We start from the raw sequence: 16,054 nt of genomic DNA, 5'->3' as shown, positions 1-16,054 counted from the left end.
GTCGCTTTCAACTGCGTGTTGTTTTTGTCTCGACCCAATAAAAAAAGGTTGTCGGGCTTAATATGATGAAGTCGGTAAGAATCTTTTTTGGTGGATGCATTCGTCATTCGATTCTATACGTTATTTCATTTAACACGTTTGCATTGTTACCAATCAGTGATTTAAGCCTTCGAACCTTTGAGAAGTCTGAGGTGCAAGTATACATCTTTGGGGTTTTCAATGGAAAGTGAAACATTATTATTACGGATACATCATACATAAAAAAAAATGATTCAGAACAACAGTTTGGGGTCTTGAATAGACGTTTTCTAGGGGCATATCATATTAGGACAACTACAAAGAATTTTGTTGTTAGGTTGAGGAGTGCAATTGCAGGAGACTGGGCTGAGCCTTACACTTGGATACCATGTACTTAATAAGTTATTTAGACATTGTTGTGCTCCATCGTTTCCGCACGAACCACCGAACACTTGTTTCTTTGACGGACACCACGGCCTTATCTGTGCACCTAATTCATCAACAGCAACAACAAAACAAAAATAATTGAAACCAAACTGGTTTAGGTTCAATGAGAAAAATAGTAAATCTCAGTAGAATTATAAGGAACCTTGCGCAAGGTGGCTTGAGAGAAGGGATAATAAGACACAAGTAGCCAAGAAGATTGCAGCTAACTTCATTTTTTTTTTTTTTTTCGTTCTTCCTTTGCTTCTATGTTTTTATGACTTGTGTGATTTTCTTCAAGAAAGAAATTATTTCTTATATATATACACAGGGAAGATCCAACATCATAGAGGCCTAATGGAAATTCATTTAAATGTGCTCTTTTAATTAATATATCGATATTCTATTCTACAATTGATTTCCTATTTATTAAGAAAAATATCAAAATTAAGCCATGTAAATAGAACAAAATGGAGAAAAATTGAATCTGCTACTAAATAAAGAATGATTTTCAAAATGATATTTTTTTCTTTACATGTAAATTCCTTAAATATCATGGGGCATTTGATAGAAATATAAATAAGAGTAAGTTATTGATAGAGATTGTTTTCACATATACTCATTCAAATATTATGTTCTACCAATTGATTTTCATTTAAAAATTCATTTATTTGGTCAAACGTACAAATTTTTCATATCTTCACATTATAATGAAAACATATTATTTTCATTTAATAAAATATTTAACCAAAATATAATTAAACAATACCAAAAAAATAAATGTGATAATGTAGATGAAAAGCTATAATAATAAATATTACTAGTCCTTATTATTTATTGGATTTTAAAATTAACATTTGTAAAATCTAAATCTGTTTTCTATTAAACTAAATAAATATTACTAATTTTCGTAAAATCTAAATCTAAATACATTTACTAGTACTTGTTCTTAGTAAATGAAAAAATATGTATAGAAAGACTCTTTAATTTTTTTTCAACGAAACATATAAAAACAAAACACAAAAAGAACCCAACATAGAAAAAATTTGATCATAACCGAGAAATAAAATTTAGTGATTTGAGCTAATGTTGTAAGTATATAATTACTCAGGTTCAAACTCATACAATACAAGTTGGGTGGGTGCATGAGAGAAGAAGAAAAAATAATTATTTCTAAATTATGCCAATAAGTTAAACCGAACCGGTATACATTGTTGGTTGACAGTTGACAAACACATAAGTCGACGTTTTTTTACTACAACATATAGTATAATGGTTTGTGATAATATTGTATCACCACTCAAACTATAAAACATACAATATATGCTGACAAAAATCATATAATTTTTATTTTATTGTTTGAAAATAAGATGTGAATACATTGTTCTTATGAAATATTTAGACCATCATTATTATTATTATTATTAAAATATATTGGAATTATGAAAACAAACAATTTTAAAAATCTCTAAACATACTAGAAGATTTAACTAGGGACATGGCAAAAAACGACAATAACAGAGACGTTTATTCTGGGGCTGAGAAGTGCAAGTGCAATCGGTTGGACCAAGATCTCCAATATTGTCCCATGTGTTTCTCAAGTCGTTGAAGCATTGTGTGTAATCAGTTCTATTGCATGAACCATCAAATACTTGTTTTCTGGTTGGACACCACGGCCTCTTCTCGGCAACAGTTGGACTAGGGAGAAGAGAGAATAAGACACAAGAAACCAAGAAAATTGCAGCTAACTTCATTTTCTCGTTGCAAGTGTTTCTTTGTGACTTGTGACTTGTGAGTATATGCAAATAAGCACTGATATTATATATATATATATATATAGTGGCTACACATATATGATATAAACAATGCATGTTTGATCTTACATTAAATATTGAGACTAACTTTTGTTGAATATTCATTTTCAACAATAATTATTATCCATAAACAATTGCCCACAAATTGACTAACAATTTTTGAAAGTAATAGATATATACTAAATATAATGCATTTATAAACAGAGGCGTATGCTTGGGCTGACATAATTTTAGCTGTTTGGGCCGGGCCTAGTAAGAATTTAAGTTTCTCGGTCTGGAAGCGATACATGACTGATTGAGGTACCGGTTTAGAGAAAACCAGACAGATTGACGTCTGGAAGACTGGAACTCTGGATTCTTCGGGTCCAGTATCAATTTGACTCATGTCACAACAATTAAGCAAAATCAAGTTCACCTAAATAAATGTACCAAGTTGACCAGAAGAAGCAAACAAACAAAAAAAAAAGTTGTAACGTTTCAGAGCTCTTGTCTTGTAAATTTCTAGGGCATTCTCTTGCAGATTTCTTCTCCTTCCGGCCTTAAGCGATGGTATAATTCTATTTTCCTGAGTTTTCTTGATCTTGTACTGATTCGATTCCTATGGTTTTATCTCCGAGTTTGAGATAATTAAGTTACATGCATGCGATAATAAGTTACAAATTTCGTAAATACCATCATCTAACATCTTTAGAAAACTTGTCATAATAAAAATCTTGACTTGATTAATTAGGAATTAGGATGATCGTAATGAGAACTTTTGTTTTTGGCTTTTAATTTGAAGGCAGCTGAGGAGATAGTTTGAGTTGGTTTGACTGATTAGTTATATGGTTAATGGTTTAGAATTGTAATGGTGCTTTCATCAATTTCTGTTTCTGTGACATGAGTTTGGAATAGAGAAACAAGCCGCCTGGAGAATGTGTTGTTTATACAGAAAGAGATAGGTTGTTACTCTGTTTAGTGTTAACTGACTCATGTTCAATTACTTTGAGCTCTCAAGTGTGCTATCTTTAAGACTTTTCACTCCATTCTTGTGTCCTAAGGACATGTTTAAAATTGTTGATTTGCAATGTAGGAATTACCCCCAAAAGTGAAAAACATATTGCTTTTAGATTCTGAAGGAAAGCGTGTAGCGGTTAAGTACTACTCAGATGACTGGCCAACAAATACAGCAAAGGAAACCTTCGAGAAAGCCGTGTTCACAAAGACTCACAAAACAAGTGCCCGGACTGAAGGTAGATTTCGCAATGTATCGAATCATCAAATCTTTTCAAGTCTACCTTGTCAATCATTACAGTTTACTAGTTTTTTGATATGCAGTGGAAGTAACGGAACTAGAAAACAACATTATTGTGTACAAGTTTGCGCAAGATCTCCATTTCTTTGTTACGGGCGGTAACGAGGAAAATGAGCTTATCTTAGCTAGTGTGCTTCAGGGACTCTTCGATGCTGTGACCCTTCTCCTTAGGTTTGTCTAATCATATATAGCTTCAGATTTTGTTATATTATAATTCTAGATTTCCGACCTTAGCCTTCCTCTCTTCTGAACCCAAATTACAGAGGCAATGTTGATAAGAGAGAGGCACTGGACAACCTAGATCTCATCTTTCTATGCTTTGATGAAATTATCGACGGCGGGTATAAAAATTTCTTAGTTTCCACATTTCCGTTTCATAAATGAACTGTTTCATAGGTTGTACATAGTCTAATAGTACTACCTTATGTATCTCAGTATTGTTCTAGAGACAGAGGCAACTGTGATCGCTGGAAAAGTAGGGATTGACAACACTGACCCTAACGCACCTCTATCCGAGCAGGTACCGTGTTTTGAAAACATGATCATCTTTTTCTTGATACAAAACGTTGAAAAAGTTACATTATAAGTCCGACCTTGTCAAGTAACACCATAACTAATGAACTTGTTACATTTCTCTGCGGTTTCTCTTTCAGACGATAAGTCAGGCAATCGCGACAGCAAGGGAGCATTTTACAAGGTCACTTCTAAAATGATATGTGTGTTGCTGTTCGATCTGTTATTGTTGTTGTCGTCGTCGTCGTCTCAAAATATATAATGAAACTATGAATTTGCGTTTTGTCTTTTGTGGTTTGCGTGATTAGACTCGGAAAATAGAAGTTACAATTTGGACTTTGGACTTTTTTAATTAAGATAGTTACAGCTCTCAAGGCCAAAACCATTCTCTGGTGGTTTCTTCATTCTTTTTCACAAAGAGTTTGACTAAATGTATCTTTCGTTCTATATTTCTCATGTTTCATACACAATCATTTGAGTAGTTCTACACATGATCTAAGAAATTAATAATTTGACTTGGTTAGACAATTCAATATGGTAATAAAAATGAGGTAGCTAGTTAAAGTTTATGGACTCAATAAAATTATGTTTTTTTCCATAGATGTTGTCAAGATCCAATGGATGGATACTCATAATAAGAATATCCAAAACAATATGGTGTGATAAACAAATTCAACATATACCTGTTAGAGATGCTCATAAGTTGAAAAGTAGAATGCATTATTGCAATCTGCCAAATTGGTTAGGGCATTTTTAAAGGGGCAACTATTTTTGATTTTCTTAAATTAAATATATTATGAAAATAATGTAAGATCAGTAGTTAAGATCTTTTGTTAAAAAGTTAGTTATTGGGAGAACATGTTTAAGATCATAAGATTTAATAATATAATATTCTTAAACATATTACAATTTTAAAAACTTATAAAAGAACATTTAAATTTGAAACTTATAAAACTTTTACTAAAATTCAAAATACAATACCAAATTTTTATGAAACAAAAACATTAAAAATATATAAAAAAAAAGAAACAAACATATTACTTAATTAATGCACACAAACATTTTATTTAATTAATATATAGTTTAATGTCCAAATTTATTTCATATATTCTCAATCAAATTCTCTTTTAATTTGTGAAAAATTGTTTGCAAAAAATTGTATCCATTCACATCTTGTCACATCAGCTTAGAACTGGACCAAGATCAGTTCTACATCAAAAACTGATCTTGATGTTCTTATGCCACTATTCATAAGGTAAACTGAGATGTTGCTATTGGTTTTTCAAATCTAAATTAAATGTCATTTAATGTTTTCTTATTCCCAGTCCAAAAAATTAGTTAGGGGCAACATTGTACTTTTAAGAAAATAGAGAAAAAAAAAATAGTAAAATTACATGAAAATGTCGACATTAGTTTGGCGTGTGGCTACAATATTCTGAGAAATGTATGCTTCAATGGCAAGACTCTTAAAGTCTAAAACCTTGTTGGCCAACTGCAAACTCCCCTCACGATGTCGTCATTACTTGTATCTTTCTCCAACTTGGAGTTTTGTCTGAACACACCATCCCAATCGTGCTTTCATTTTCTCATATTTAATCACAATTTATGTTTTTTTGGGGTTTGCGAGATAACTCTACGCAATTCTCATCGCTTTCATGATCCCAAGACAATCATCTTAGACATCCAATGTTCTTCATCGATGTTCGTATTCAATCCAGTCCACCCTTTTGTGTGATTTTTGTATTCAACTGACAATTTTGTGACGAGACTGATGATGGGTTTTTGTAAATTTAGGCTCTTTGGGAATTGTTTCCTCTATACTTGTTCGGATCAGATAAAGATTCTCTCTCAGACCTTATCAACTGTTTTTTTGTTCTTCATCTGTATTCAAAGATTCATACTTTATGTTCAAAGTCTCTGCCTTTTGATTTGATTTGAGTATGGCTTCTCTGGGTTCAGTCGCTAATGTGATTTTTAATCAACCCGTTTTGGATTTGCTCTGTAAAAACAGCAGCAACAGAGTCCATTTTGCAGATAGTTCCTGAAACAATGGCTACTAACGTACTTTGCAATGCTAGCGAGTCAGACCTTTGTCGTGATGATTCGGCTGCGTTTCTACTTAAACTAGTAGCCATTGCTTCGATTCTTTTAGCTGGAGCTGCAGGTGTAGCTACTCCACTCGTTGGCAGGAACCGTCGCTTCCTTCAAACTGATGGTAACCTCTTTGTGACTGCTAAAGCCTTTGCTGCTGGTGTGATCCTTGCCACGGGTTTTGTTCATATGTTGGCTGGTGGTACAGAAGCGTTGAGCAACCCTTGCTTACCGGAGTTCCCTTGGTCTAAGTTTCCTTTCCCGGGGTTTTTTGCTATGGTTGCTGCTTTGATCACTCTGTTTGTGGATTTTATGGGGACACAGTACTATGAACGGAAGCAAGAGAGGGAAGCTAGTGAGTCCTCTGTTGAACAGCCGGGGCGTGAACAGTCACCTGGTATTGTTGTTCCTGTGGTTGAGGAAAGGATGGATGATGAGAAAGTGTTTGGAGAAGAAGATAGTGGCGGGATTCACATTGTTGGTATTCATGCTCATGCTGCTCACCATACTCATAGTCACACTCAGGGTCATGGCTCATGTGATGGACACCGTAAAATCGACATTGGTCATGGCCACGGGCACGGACATGGATATGGACACGGACATGGACACGTACATGGAGGTTTGGAGCTTGGAAGTGGAGCAAGGCATGTTGTTGTTTCTCAGGTACAACTATCATTGGCTTATCTGTCTTATTTGGGTTCTTAGTTCTTACTAACTTAAAAAGCTCCAAAATTTGTGTTTATTAATCTCACCTTACTAATACTGTTAGGTTCTGGAGCTTGGTATAGTGTCACACTCGATCATCATCGGTCTATCCCTTGGAGTATCTCAGTCACCTTGCACAATCCGGCCTCTAATCGCAGCACTATCCTTCCACCAATTCTTTGAAGGGTTTGCACTCGGTGGATGCATCTCCCAAGCACAATTCAGGAACAAGTCAGCAACCATAATGGCTTGCTTTTTCGCCCTCACAACACCGATAGGTATCGGTATTGGAACCGCAGTGGCGTCCTCGTTCAATTCTCACAGCGTTGGAGCATTGCTGACTGAAGGTATTTTGGACTCGCTCTCTGCTGGGATTCTTGTGTACATGGCATTAGTGGATCTCATAGCTGCTGATTTCTTGAGTACAAAAATGAGCTGCAACTTTAGGCTTCAAATTGTATCTTATATGATGTTGTTCCTTGGAGCTGGACTCATGTCTGCTCTTGCAATTTGGGCTTGATTAGACTGTAAGACTCCATAGTTTCTATACTATAGCAATAAACAATATGTATAGTTCTTTCTAGAGTATATCAATCTAAGATTTCACAATTGTTCACACACAACTCTGGTTTTTACTTGATTCTTTGATGATTGTTGATGCCAAAACAAGAACCACAAACCCATAGGTTACATAGACTTCAAGCAATTGTATACAGCAAATAAAGTTTAGGTCTTTACTAAGATTCATAGCTGAATACTCTTCATGAACAAATCCATATTTCCAATGGTTAAAGATGATTCATCAAATGTGTTAAAGAATTTGCAGTTGCATAGTTTAAAATGTCATCCATTGATGTGTTTCCAAAAGGTGGGCGAAACCAGGAACAATTACAAACAGATAACAATAGGTTTTTAGTGACAACAAACTCAACCCAAAATGTAAAATTTTATAAAGACAGGGAGATCTTTAAACCATCAAAAGCAGCTAAGCTTAAACCATGTCGTCTTCTTTGTGGGTTTCAATGGTAACATCAGAAGTAGGGTAAGCCACACAAGTGAGAACAAACCCTTCATTCATCTGGTCATCATCAAGGAAACTCTGGTCAGACTGGTCAACAGATCCAGACACAACTTTACCAGCGCAGCTCGAACAAGAACCAGCACGGCAAGAGTAAGGCAAGTCGATTCCAGCTTCCTCAGCGGCATCAAGAACGTAGATGTCGTCGTCACACTCAACAACTTGCTCACCTTCAGGGGTTATGAACTTGACCTTGTATGTAGCCATGGCTGTGACACGTCCACCACGGGCAGTGCCTGATTTGAGACCAAAGAGGGATTGTGTGTTGGCTAATGGAAGGGAACGAAGGCTGATGGGAGCTGTTGAACGACGGATGAATGAAGTTCCGACGATGGCGCTTGAGAGAGCAGTAGAAGCCATTTTTGGTGTTTTGGGAAGATAAAGTTGAGATCTTTTTGAGGTTATGGTGGCTTGTGGAAATGGCGTGGAGAGTTGTGAAGGAAGAAGAGAAAGCTTAAAAGGTGAGGTTTTTCCAGTGAGAATCCTATCTGCCACGTGGCGTTCATTGTGTGGATTGTTGGATTATCATCTTCTTTTGTGGGTGATTTTGTTTCTGCTTTTGGGGGTGTGTGATTGTGTTTGACACACTTTGAAAACACTATCTTGTTTAGGTGCGTATTACGTGGTCTTACTTGGAACAGCTCACGCACTGTTCCGACCTTGTTTGTATCGCTAAAATAATTCTTCATTTGTTCCATTAAAAAATATCAATCGTAAAAGATGTGGACTAGTTGTTGTTGCACACAAAAAAAAAAAAAAAGTGTGGACTAGTTAGTTTGTAACATCATATCTAGAGCGGTTTCGAAACCGAGTTAACCTAACCGAATCTTCGAACCATTTTTATAATGTCGTTTAGAAAATCATATATTTTAACGTCTAAAATTCTATAGTCAAATTAAGATCTCATTTTTTTTGAAATAGAAAGCTAATTACTAAAATGTTTGCTCCACGCATAATGTAGATTGAACGTAGTTTAGATGGAATATACACCAAACCAACGAGCCAATATGACATTGGTTGGGAATTGGGATGCATTGCACAAAAGACTTATAGTCCACTTAAATCATGCTTCTAAAGGCATTGTAGTACATTAGGTGAGATTCACATAAGTAATTTCTGAGAAAAAGATGACAAATTCAAACTTTTGAATTTTGATACCAACAAAAAAAAAAAAACTGAAAATTTTATTTAGGTGAAAAAAGTAGATTGAGATCTCCGAAGAAAGATATATCAAATAACTAGATATCCTACTATATTAATTGAGAAGTACAAATATAAAACTAACCTTAAAATGTGTAAAAAATTACATTCAATTGCCATTAGAAAAAAATAATTAAGTTTCATTAACTAATTTAAATAAATATAATTAATTAAAAATAAAAAACACTTACGGATCAAATATTAAAAAATCTAAAAAATAATTTTCTCTCTCTAATAAATTATGGACGAAATTACTAATTATTTTTTAAAAAAAATATATAAACCAATCAGAATTTTAAAAACTAAGAATTTATATCTAAGTATACAATACAATTATTTTTAATAACTAAATTCGAATATTTTATTAAGTTTTCAAATTATGATTCTCCTATCATCTTTATTTTATTTTATTTACAAATTGTGTGGAATTTTCATATAATAATTATAATTTAAAATGCATATTTTTCTGCATATATTGTGATTTGATTTTTTTTAAACGAAGATATATTATTTATTGTATGAAATGTGTGTTTTAATTTCCACATTGGCAGGCTGGTAAAACTAAATTTATATAAATAATAAATTAATAATTTTTATTTACTCACAATTATAATATTAAAATTACTATTTTATATTTCACATAATAATGATGCAAATATAACAACAAACAATATAAAACTGTAATAATACATCAAAAATAAAATACTATAATATTCTAAAATAATTAGTATTCAAATAGACTAATAGATTTACATAAAAATTTTAAATAAATATTATCTCAAACAAAATAACTTAAAAAAAACAATACTTTTAATTATTATATTATAATTTTTTTTTAAAAATGTTGATCCGTGCTTTAAGCACGGGATATATCCTAGTAACAAATAATTGCAAGAGCATATGACAGTTCCATTCCTCTCTACTACATGTAGCAAATTAACTAACAAACAAGTAATCACACCATCATTCATTGCCAACTCATCGTTATCAAAACCAAACCCATGACATATACTTATATAAGTTTGTAACGATGTAAGTGCTCTTGCACATTAAACATATTGACACAAGCAAGATCTGGACTTGGCCACTCAAATTAACGACAATTAGAAACCATATTAAAACCTAATCTGTATAGTGCCATCATCAACTCAAGAGACCTACAAACAATTAGCATATCGCCGTTTCATAGATTAGATCATTAGACTACTTGTGCATTCACTTTACCTTTACTCCATCAATTGGGCCTTTAACATCAGAAAGCCCATTACTAGAATCTTCTTAGGCCAACGTTAGCAAATTTGTTGCTTTTTTGGTAACATTGTGAAGATGCAAATTTGTTGCTTCTCGAGCTAATAATATGTTCAAGTAGTTTGCACCTCATTTTTAACAAAACTAACAACTTTTTTACAAACTTAAGATTTACGTCTCTAGCTATAAAATATTTATCCCAGCGACATTGGGAAAGTATGAACCAACCATTTTATAGCTCAGTACCACCAACAAGTCAATGTTTAGCTACGTTTTTATCTTATCTTACTTTCAGACAGACGTTGTTGTTCCAAATTCGACATCTTTCCAGAAAAGGCAAAACAGTCATATTCAGATTCGTTTATTAAAAGTGATGTAGTTTTCTTACTTTTGACCGTTTGTTTAGTTGCAATTAGTTTATTCTTAAATATAAAATCTTGTTTTTCGGTAACTGAATAATCTCAGGTAAAAAACACCCCCAAATACTGTAATATCGTTTGTTCGGATATATCGAATTTGAGAATAATAAACAGATAGGAAACACAATTCTTTAAGATTTGGTACAAAGTAGTTTTCGTATTCTTTTTGGTTCGTTAGCAATTAAAAATAAGAGAGGAAAAAGAAGTATAAAACGCAATTCTAACTAAAATAAATCCTTTTCACATATAGCGACGTCTCATTCTCATAGTCAGCAAAGGAAACATTGAAAGTTAATTTAGTAATAATATTTAAATTATTAATATGCCTCTTTAATTATTAAACAAAATTAAAAAAAAAAAAAAAAAAAAAAAAAAAAGCCATCGTGGTGACTTCGTGAGAGGAAGCCAGCAAGTCACGATGGATTCATCATCATCATCATCATCACCATCATCATCATCAATCATGCATCATCATTGTAAATCGTAATCATATCATATCTTCTCTTCCAAAAATCAAAAATCTTCTTCACGGATAAGAAGAAAAAAAGAACACTGCACCTTACTATTATTATTTCGCTTTTGCTTTTTTCGCATCTCTCTATCATTCTCTTTCACATTCTCTGCCTTTTTTTTTTTTTTTTTTGTTTCTTTATCTGAAATCGCATCTTTGGGTCTGGGTTTGTTGTGTTGTGGAGTAAATTAGGGTTTTTTTTTGTGTGTGTGTGTGTGTGTGTTTGATTTCTTTGTAAAAAAAAAATGGACAAGTACGAGCTAGTTAAAGACATCGGTGCTGGTAATTTCGGAGTCGCTAGGCTCATGAAAGTCAAAAACTCCAAAGACCTCGTTGCTATGAAGTACATCGAGCGTGGCCCTAAGGTAAATATTCCCCATATACTTGTTGTTGTCTTCTTAGATCAAAGCTTTTGAGTAATTTTTATTTTGTGTTGTTTTTGGGTGAAATTGATATATAGATTGATGAGAACGTGGCGAGAGAGATTATAAATCATAGATCACTTCGTCATCCTAATATCATCCGCTTTAAGGAGGTTAGTAACTGTGTACTATAGCCTATAGCTGCTCTCTTCATGGTATGCGGCGGATGGTTGTGTGATAAAGTTGATTTTTTTTTTTTTCAGGTAGTTTTGACACCAACGCATATCGCTATTGCTATGGAATATGCTGCTGGTGGTGAGCTATTTGAGCGTATATGTACCGCTGGAAGGTTTAGTGAAGATGAGGTGAACGCTCTTGCTTCTCTTTGTCATTTTTTTAAAGTCATAGTGGTTGGTGTACTCAATTGATCAATCTGAGATTGATTGATTGAGAGTAAAGGAAAATAGGATAACATGTATAATAGGAAACAAAAATTTTTTTTGTTGGAATCAGATTATGATAGCTTTTTGTTTTGTGCATCTTTGTTTTTACAGGCAAGATACTTTTTTCAGCAGCTTATATCGGGAGTTAGCTATTGCCACGCTATGGTAACGGGAATGGAAATGGCTTATGCTTACGCAGTTTTTTATCTTTTAACTTCAGAGATATACAGAATCTTCTGCGGTATCTTCGTGCTGTACTCATATTGTTTCCTTTATTGGCACAGCAAATATGCCACAGAGATTTGAAGCTTGAAAATACCCTCTTGGATGGAAGTCCTGCTCCACGTCTTAAGATCTGTGATTTTGGTTACTCCAAGGTCTGTGGCATCACGCACTTGGTTTCTTTATTTCTTTTGTCGTAACAAGATCCTTTTTGTTTGTTCTCTTTCCCTCTATTTGCGAGGAACCTTGTTACTTTCGTGTGATCTGTTCTCTTCTTCTTTTGTAGTCCTCGCTGTTGCACTCTAGGCCCAAATCAACTGTTGGAACTCCTGCATATATTGCTCCTGAGGTTCTTTCTCGCAGAGAGTATGATGGCAAGGTAATCTTTTTGGTTTTCAAGTATTGATATATCAAGAAGCCACAGATAAGCCCCAACTTAGCAGGGCCTTGGTTGATTTGAGCAGTCATTTACTAAGCGATTTAGAAAGATCTGTCTTTTTTTTTAATTATCCATGACCATATGTGTTTATCATCTATAATCTGTTTACCATCCCTTGCTTGCATTTTCTGACTCTTTGTGTGTATTTGGTTAATGATAATTGTAAGCTTTGTAACCCTGACCCATTCATATAAAAGAACTGCACGGCTTATTTTGAAATGGAAAGTATCCCAAATGTTACAGAAGCAAAGACTATTAAATTGTTATAATCTTAATTGATTGGATTTGGAACATCTTCATGGAAATTATCAATGGTTTGTACTTATATGTTCTCTATCACTCAGATGGCTGATGTATGGTCTTGTGGTGTGACTCTTTATGTGATGCTGGTGGGAGCATACCCATTTGAAGACCAGCAGGATCCCAAAAACTTCAAAAAAACGATACAAGTAAGTTTCTTTGTTTTTGCACTCTTTGCTTTTTTGAAATGACACGACCTACTAATTGTTGAGCCACATTGTTACAGAGAATAATGGCTGTCCAGTACAAGATCCCGGACTATGTCCATATCTCACAAGATTGCAAGCATCTCCTCTCCCGAATATTTGTCGCCAACTCAATCAAGGTATGTATATATCACTCTCTCAAAAAGCTTAATTCATCCTGTGTGAGATCATTTCTTGTATAGTAACTTATCGTTTTTTCTGCAGAGGATTACTATAGCTGAAATCAAGAAACATCCATGGTTCCTAAAGAACCTGCCAAGGGAACTTACAGAGACAGCACAAGCTGCATACTTTAGGAAAGAAAACCCGACATTCTCTCTCCAGAGTGTCGAAGAGATTATGAAGATTGTTGAAGAGGCGAAAACTCCTGCTCCAGTTTCTCGATCCATAGGAGCATTTGGGTGGGGAGGAGTAGATCATGCTGAGAGCAAGGAGGAAGATGCAGAGGAAGAAGTTGAGGAAGTAGAAGAAGAAGACGTAGACGAAGAAGATGAGTATGATAAGACGGTGAAGCAAGTGCATGCTAGCATGGGAGAAGTCCGAGTCAGTTAAACACAACAACAACAAAAAAAGATTGGTAGATTGGTTTTCTTGTCAAGAAAAGTTTCTAAAACCCAAAAAGAAACGGTGTTCGTTGGTCTGTCGAATCTGTCTCTTGCAAAGTTATCTATTATATTTCAGATTTCTCATAAACCTGAATCCCTCTGTTTAAGTGCCAACCTTGTCAGGACTCAGGATTTGTATACAGATTAACAACACAAACACAATAACACTAACAAATAATAATAACCAAACTAATCATTGACCTGAGAATCCATTATAACCCAAAGGTTCAGACATGACCATACAACCAAAGACAACACGCAAGTCCTAAAGACACATCCTATTTAGCTTAATGAGACCAACCATGATCATACAACCAAAAACGACAACAATAATCATCTTATTCATCGTGGATTTGAAATCTGCCTTTGCTTCCAACAAACATGTTCCACCCTTAATATATAACATTAAGCTATAGATAATTGATCAGTTTCAGAAGAAACACGTTCCAACAAACATGTTCCACCTTGAACACTAATTTTGCTCTTCAGCCCATTGTAAGCTCACATGATCTTGAACCCCTGGTTCCATTTTCCAATTCCTCAAAGACATGTTGGCTCACAGTTGCGGTAACTAATTGCCTTGCGTTCTTCAAAATATAAATAGCAACTTCTTTCTGTCTTGGTGTTCCTTCAATGTCTTTACAGTCAAAGGTTTTGAGATGGTAAAACAAACATTCAGGAGCAGAACTCGGTGGAATCCAGCAACCCTCGTCAGGATCCCAGCAACCCTGCGATCAAATGATACAGTGCGCATTACATCAAACCTCTATACAGGAAACCAAACATGAACTAAGCCTCTACATAACATAGGAATGAAAGTACCGGATGGTCGTCTTCAAACTTGAGAATCTGTAGTATAGGGGAATGTTGGAGCATACACACAAGCAAATTCACCCAGTTCTCACTAAAACGGTGGAACTCCAAACATACAAGCTGAAAGAAAATGGTACGAATAGGATACTGAGCCTGCAAATGAGACACATATAGTGACGGTTTGCAAGTGTGATTAAAGAAAACCAAAAAAATAAAATAATAATCAAAGTGAGTAGAGAGAATTACCCCATAATATAAAGACAGAGAAAGACGTTTGACATAGGTAAGAGATTCCAGAATATTCCCTTGGCTATCAATCTCAAGCCTTGCCTCCACAACCTTGGGAAAACCACCGATGATATTATAGTTACCACACTCTTGACACTCTTCTAAAATATCCAAGTGGTTCAAAGAATGAGAATGTATCACAAACACATTATCATTCGTATCAGCGTCTTCCATCATATCAAAAACGGTTAAACTCCGAAGGGAAGGCACATCAATGGTGAAAGTCTTCCCATTATTGTCCTTACTAGAATTCTTTACATCCAAATCTTCAAGAACAGGGGAACTAGATACAAGCCTGACAAAAGATTCCTCGTCTTCGTACTTCAGAAATATAAGACGCAACGTCTTGAGAGATGGAAGGCTAACCCGAGAAGGAACTTCCGAAAGAATCACCCTCTTGAGTTCCAAAGTCTCTAATGTTTCACATCTAAACAGTGCACTTGGTAACCTTATACGGCAATGGTCAGTGGCATACGCACAAAACGATCAACAGCGAATCTAACCCATGATTCGATTTGTAAAGCGCTACATTGAGAACGTCGTCTGGTGAGATGAAAAGTTTCTACAACTGGTGACTTGTGTAATAGCAAAAACCCAAAGATGAAATCCGAAGACAATATGCAATCCTCAACAAATCTATCTTCAAAGTTAAGCCTTGTCAATAGTGTCCAAAGAAACAGCCATCGTTTTGACAAAATGCTAGTAGCTACGGCATCTTTGATTGGGGCAAATGATAATATTCTGATGAGCATATCATCAGTTAACTGACTAAAGCTGTCTTCCATAATATACGTTCTCACAAACAACTCCAAAGCTTTGTTTTTTATTATTATTACCAGAATCTACAAATCAAAGAAGAAGAAGAAGAAGAAGAAGAAGAATAGCGTAATTAAAGAAGGAAGGGAAGGAGAAATAGCTATAGGATGCAAAAACGAAGAATCGAGAGAGGAACCCTAACCTTAGCTGAGAAATCGCTCACTTCTTCTTCTTCTTCGCTCTCCACTCTGCAGTGTTTTTTTTGGTAAGAGGAGGAACCAGGGAGACCTTAAGTTCTCTATG

At 34.6% G+C, this 16,054-nt stretch overlaps 6 protein-coding genes and 1 pseudogene across 8 annotated transcripts; 3 read left to right on the top strand and 4 right to left on the bottom strand.

Annotated features, from left to right (window-relative positions):
* Positions 1–213: 213 nt before the first annotated feature.
* LOC104714427 (defensin-like protein 245) lies at positions 214–764 on the bottom strand. Its single transcript, XM_010431785.3, has 2 exons — positions 608–764; positions 214–508 (listed from the first exon to the last, which is right to left on the bottom strand). The coding sequence occupies exons 1-2, from the start codon at positions 675–677 to the stop codon at positions 309–311; spliced, it is 270 nt and encodes an 89-aa protein (XP_010430087.1). The 5' UTR covers positions 678–764; the 3' UTR covers positions 214–308.
* Positions 765–1,768: 1,004 nt separating this feature from the next.
* LOC109126598 (defensin-like protein 250) lies at positions 1,769–2,248 on the bottom strand. The gene has a single exon (XM_019230291.2). It carries the CDS (start codon positions 2,193–2,195, stop codon positions 1,932–1,934), a length of 264 nt encoding a protein of 87 aa, XP_019085836.1. The 5' UTR covers positions 2,196–2,248; the 3' UTR covers positions 1,769–1,931.
* Positions 2,249–2,640: 392 nt separating this feature from the next.
* Positions 2,641–4,400, top strand: LOC104714426 (coatomer subunit zeta-1). The gene is made up of 6 exons (XM_010431784.3): positions 2,641–2,804; positions 3,328–3,487; positions 3,573–3,720; positions 3,813–3,890; positions 3,985–4,069; positions 4,203–4,400. Exons 1-6 carry the CDS (start codon positions 2,802–2,804, stop codon positions 4,260–4,262), a joined length of 534 nt encoding a protein of 177 aa, XP_010430086.2. The 5' UTR covers positions 2,641–2,801; the 3' UTR covers positions 4,263–4,400.
* Positions 4,401–5,496: 1,096 nt separating this feature from the next.
* Positions 5,497–7,484, top strand: LOC104714424 (fe(2+) transport protein 3, chloroplastic). Its single transcript, XM_087464463.1, has 4 exons — positions 5,497–5,763; positions 5,857–5,926; positions 6,074–6,819; positions 6,926–7,484. The coding sequence occupies exons 1-4, from the start codon at positions 5,749–5,751 to the stop codon at positions 7,379–7,381; spliced, it is 1,287 nt and encodes a 428-aa protein (XP_087320589.1). The 5' UTR covers positions 5,497–5,748; the 3' UTR covers positions 7,382–7,484.
* Positions 7,485–7,692: 208 nt separating this feature from the next.
* On the bottom strand, positions 7,693–8,693 carry LOC104714423 (ferredoxin-2, chloroplastic). The gene has a single exon (XM_010431782.2). The coding sequence runs from the start codon at positions 8,297–8,299 to the stop codon at positions 7,853–7,855; it is 447 nt and encodes a 148-aa protein (XP_010430084.1). The 5' UTR covers positions 8,300–8,693; the 3' UTR covers positions 7,693–7,852.
* Positions 8,694–11,052: 2,359 nt separating this feature from the next.
* Positions 11,053–13,982, top strand: LOC104714421 (serine/threonine-protein kinase SRK2B). 2 transcript variants are annotated; one of them, XM_010431780.3, is made up of 9 exons: positions 11,053–11,682; positions 11,778–11,852; positions 11,943–12,044; positions 12,234–12,287; positions 12,407–12,499; positions 12,631–12,723; positions 13,128–13,232; positions 13,310–13,408; positions 13,494–13,982. In XM_010431780.3, exons 1-9 carry the CDS (start codon positions 11,563–11,565, stop codon positions 13,839–13,841), a joined length of 1,089 nt encoding a protein of 362 aa, XP_010430082.2. In that variant the 5' UTR covers positions 11,053–11,562; the 3' UTR covers positions 13,842–13,982. The 2 variants fall into 2 exon arrangements, with proteins under 2 accessions (XP_010430082.2, XP_087322792.1); XM_087466666.1 differs by having other exon boundaries at positions 11,143–11,682; positions 11,778–11,856; positions 11,947–12,044.
* Positions 13,983–14,069: 87 nt separating this feature from the next.
* LOC147939352 (F-box/FBD/LRR-repeat protein At5g56420-like) lies at positions 14,070–16,017 on the bottom strand (annotated as a pseudogene). Its single transcript, XR_015566611.1, has 4 exons — positions 15,954–16,017; positions 14,954–15,837; positions 14,717–14,860; positions 14,070–14,622 (listed from the first exon to the last, which is right to left on the bottom strand). The product of XR_015566611.1 is annotated as an F-box/FBD/LRR-repeat protein At5g56420-like (transcript).
* Positions 16,018–16,054: the final 37 nt, after the last annotated feature.

This window comes from Camelina sativa, chromosome 9 (assembly GCF_030686135.1).
Source record: "Camelina sativa cultivar CO46 ecotype springtype chromosome 9, ASM3068613v1".
Lineage (NCBI taxonomy): Eukaryota > Viridiplantae > Streptophyta > Magnoliopsida > Brassicales > Brassicaceae > Camelina > Camelina sativa.
The sequence above is the reverse complement of the archived record's forward strand: the minus strand, read 5'-3'. Positions and strand labels throughout refer to the sequence as shown.

Excerpts from the sequence above, each read along its gene's own strand:
- LOC104714427 (XM_010431785.3), bottom strand. The coding sequence starts at position 677 with ATGAAGTTAGCTGCAATCTTCTTGGCTACTTGTGTCTTATTATCCCTT. Across the intron at positions 509-607 it reads CTCAAGCCACCTTGCGCAAG|GTGCACAGATAAGGCCGTGG; the intron begins GTTCCTTATAAT and ends TTGATGAATTAG.
- LOC109126598 (XM_019230291.2), bottom strand. The coding sequence starts at position 2,195 with ATGAAGTTAGCTGCAATTTTCTTGGTTTCTTGTGTCTTATTCTCTCTT.
- LOC104714426 (XM_010431784.3), top strand. Across the intron at positions 3,488-3,572 it reads AACAAGTGCCCGGACTGAAG|TGGAAGTAACGGAACTAGAA; the intron begins GTAGATTTCGCA and ends TTTGATATGCAG. Across the intron at positions 4,070-4,202 it reads ACGCACCTCTATCCGAGCAG|ACGATAAGTCAGGCAATCGC; the intron begins GTACCGTGTTTT and ends TTTCTCTTTCAG.
- LOC104714424 (XM_087464463.1), top strand. Across the intron at positions 5,927-6,073 it reads TCTCTCAGACCTTATCAACT|CAGCAACAGAGTCCATTTTG; the intron begins GTTTTTTTGTTC and ends CTGTAAAAACAG. Across the intron at positions 6,820-6,925 it reads GGCATGTTGTTGTTTCTCAG|GTTCTGGAGCTTGGTATAGT; the intron begins GTACAACTATCA and ends TAATACTGTTAG.
- LOC104714423 (XM_010431782.2), bottom strand. The coding sequence starts at position 8,299 with ATGGCTTCTACTGCTCTCTCAAGCGCCATCGTCGGAACTTCATTCATC.
- LOC104714421 (XM_010431780.3), top strand. The coding sequence starts at position 11,563 with ATGGACAAGTACGAGCTAGTTAAAGACATCGGTGCTGGTAATTTCGGA. Across the intron at positions 12,045-12,233 it reads GAAGGTTTAGTGAAGATGAG|GCAAGATACTTTTTTCAGCA; the intron begins GTGAACGCTCTT and ends TTGTTTTTACAG. Across the intron at positions 13,233-13,309 it reads ACTTCAAAAAAACGATACAA|AGAATAATGGCTGTCCAGTA; the intron begins GTAAGTTTCTTT and ends ACATTGTTACAG.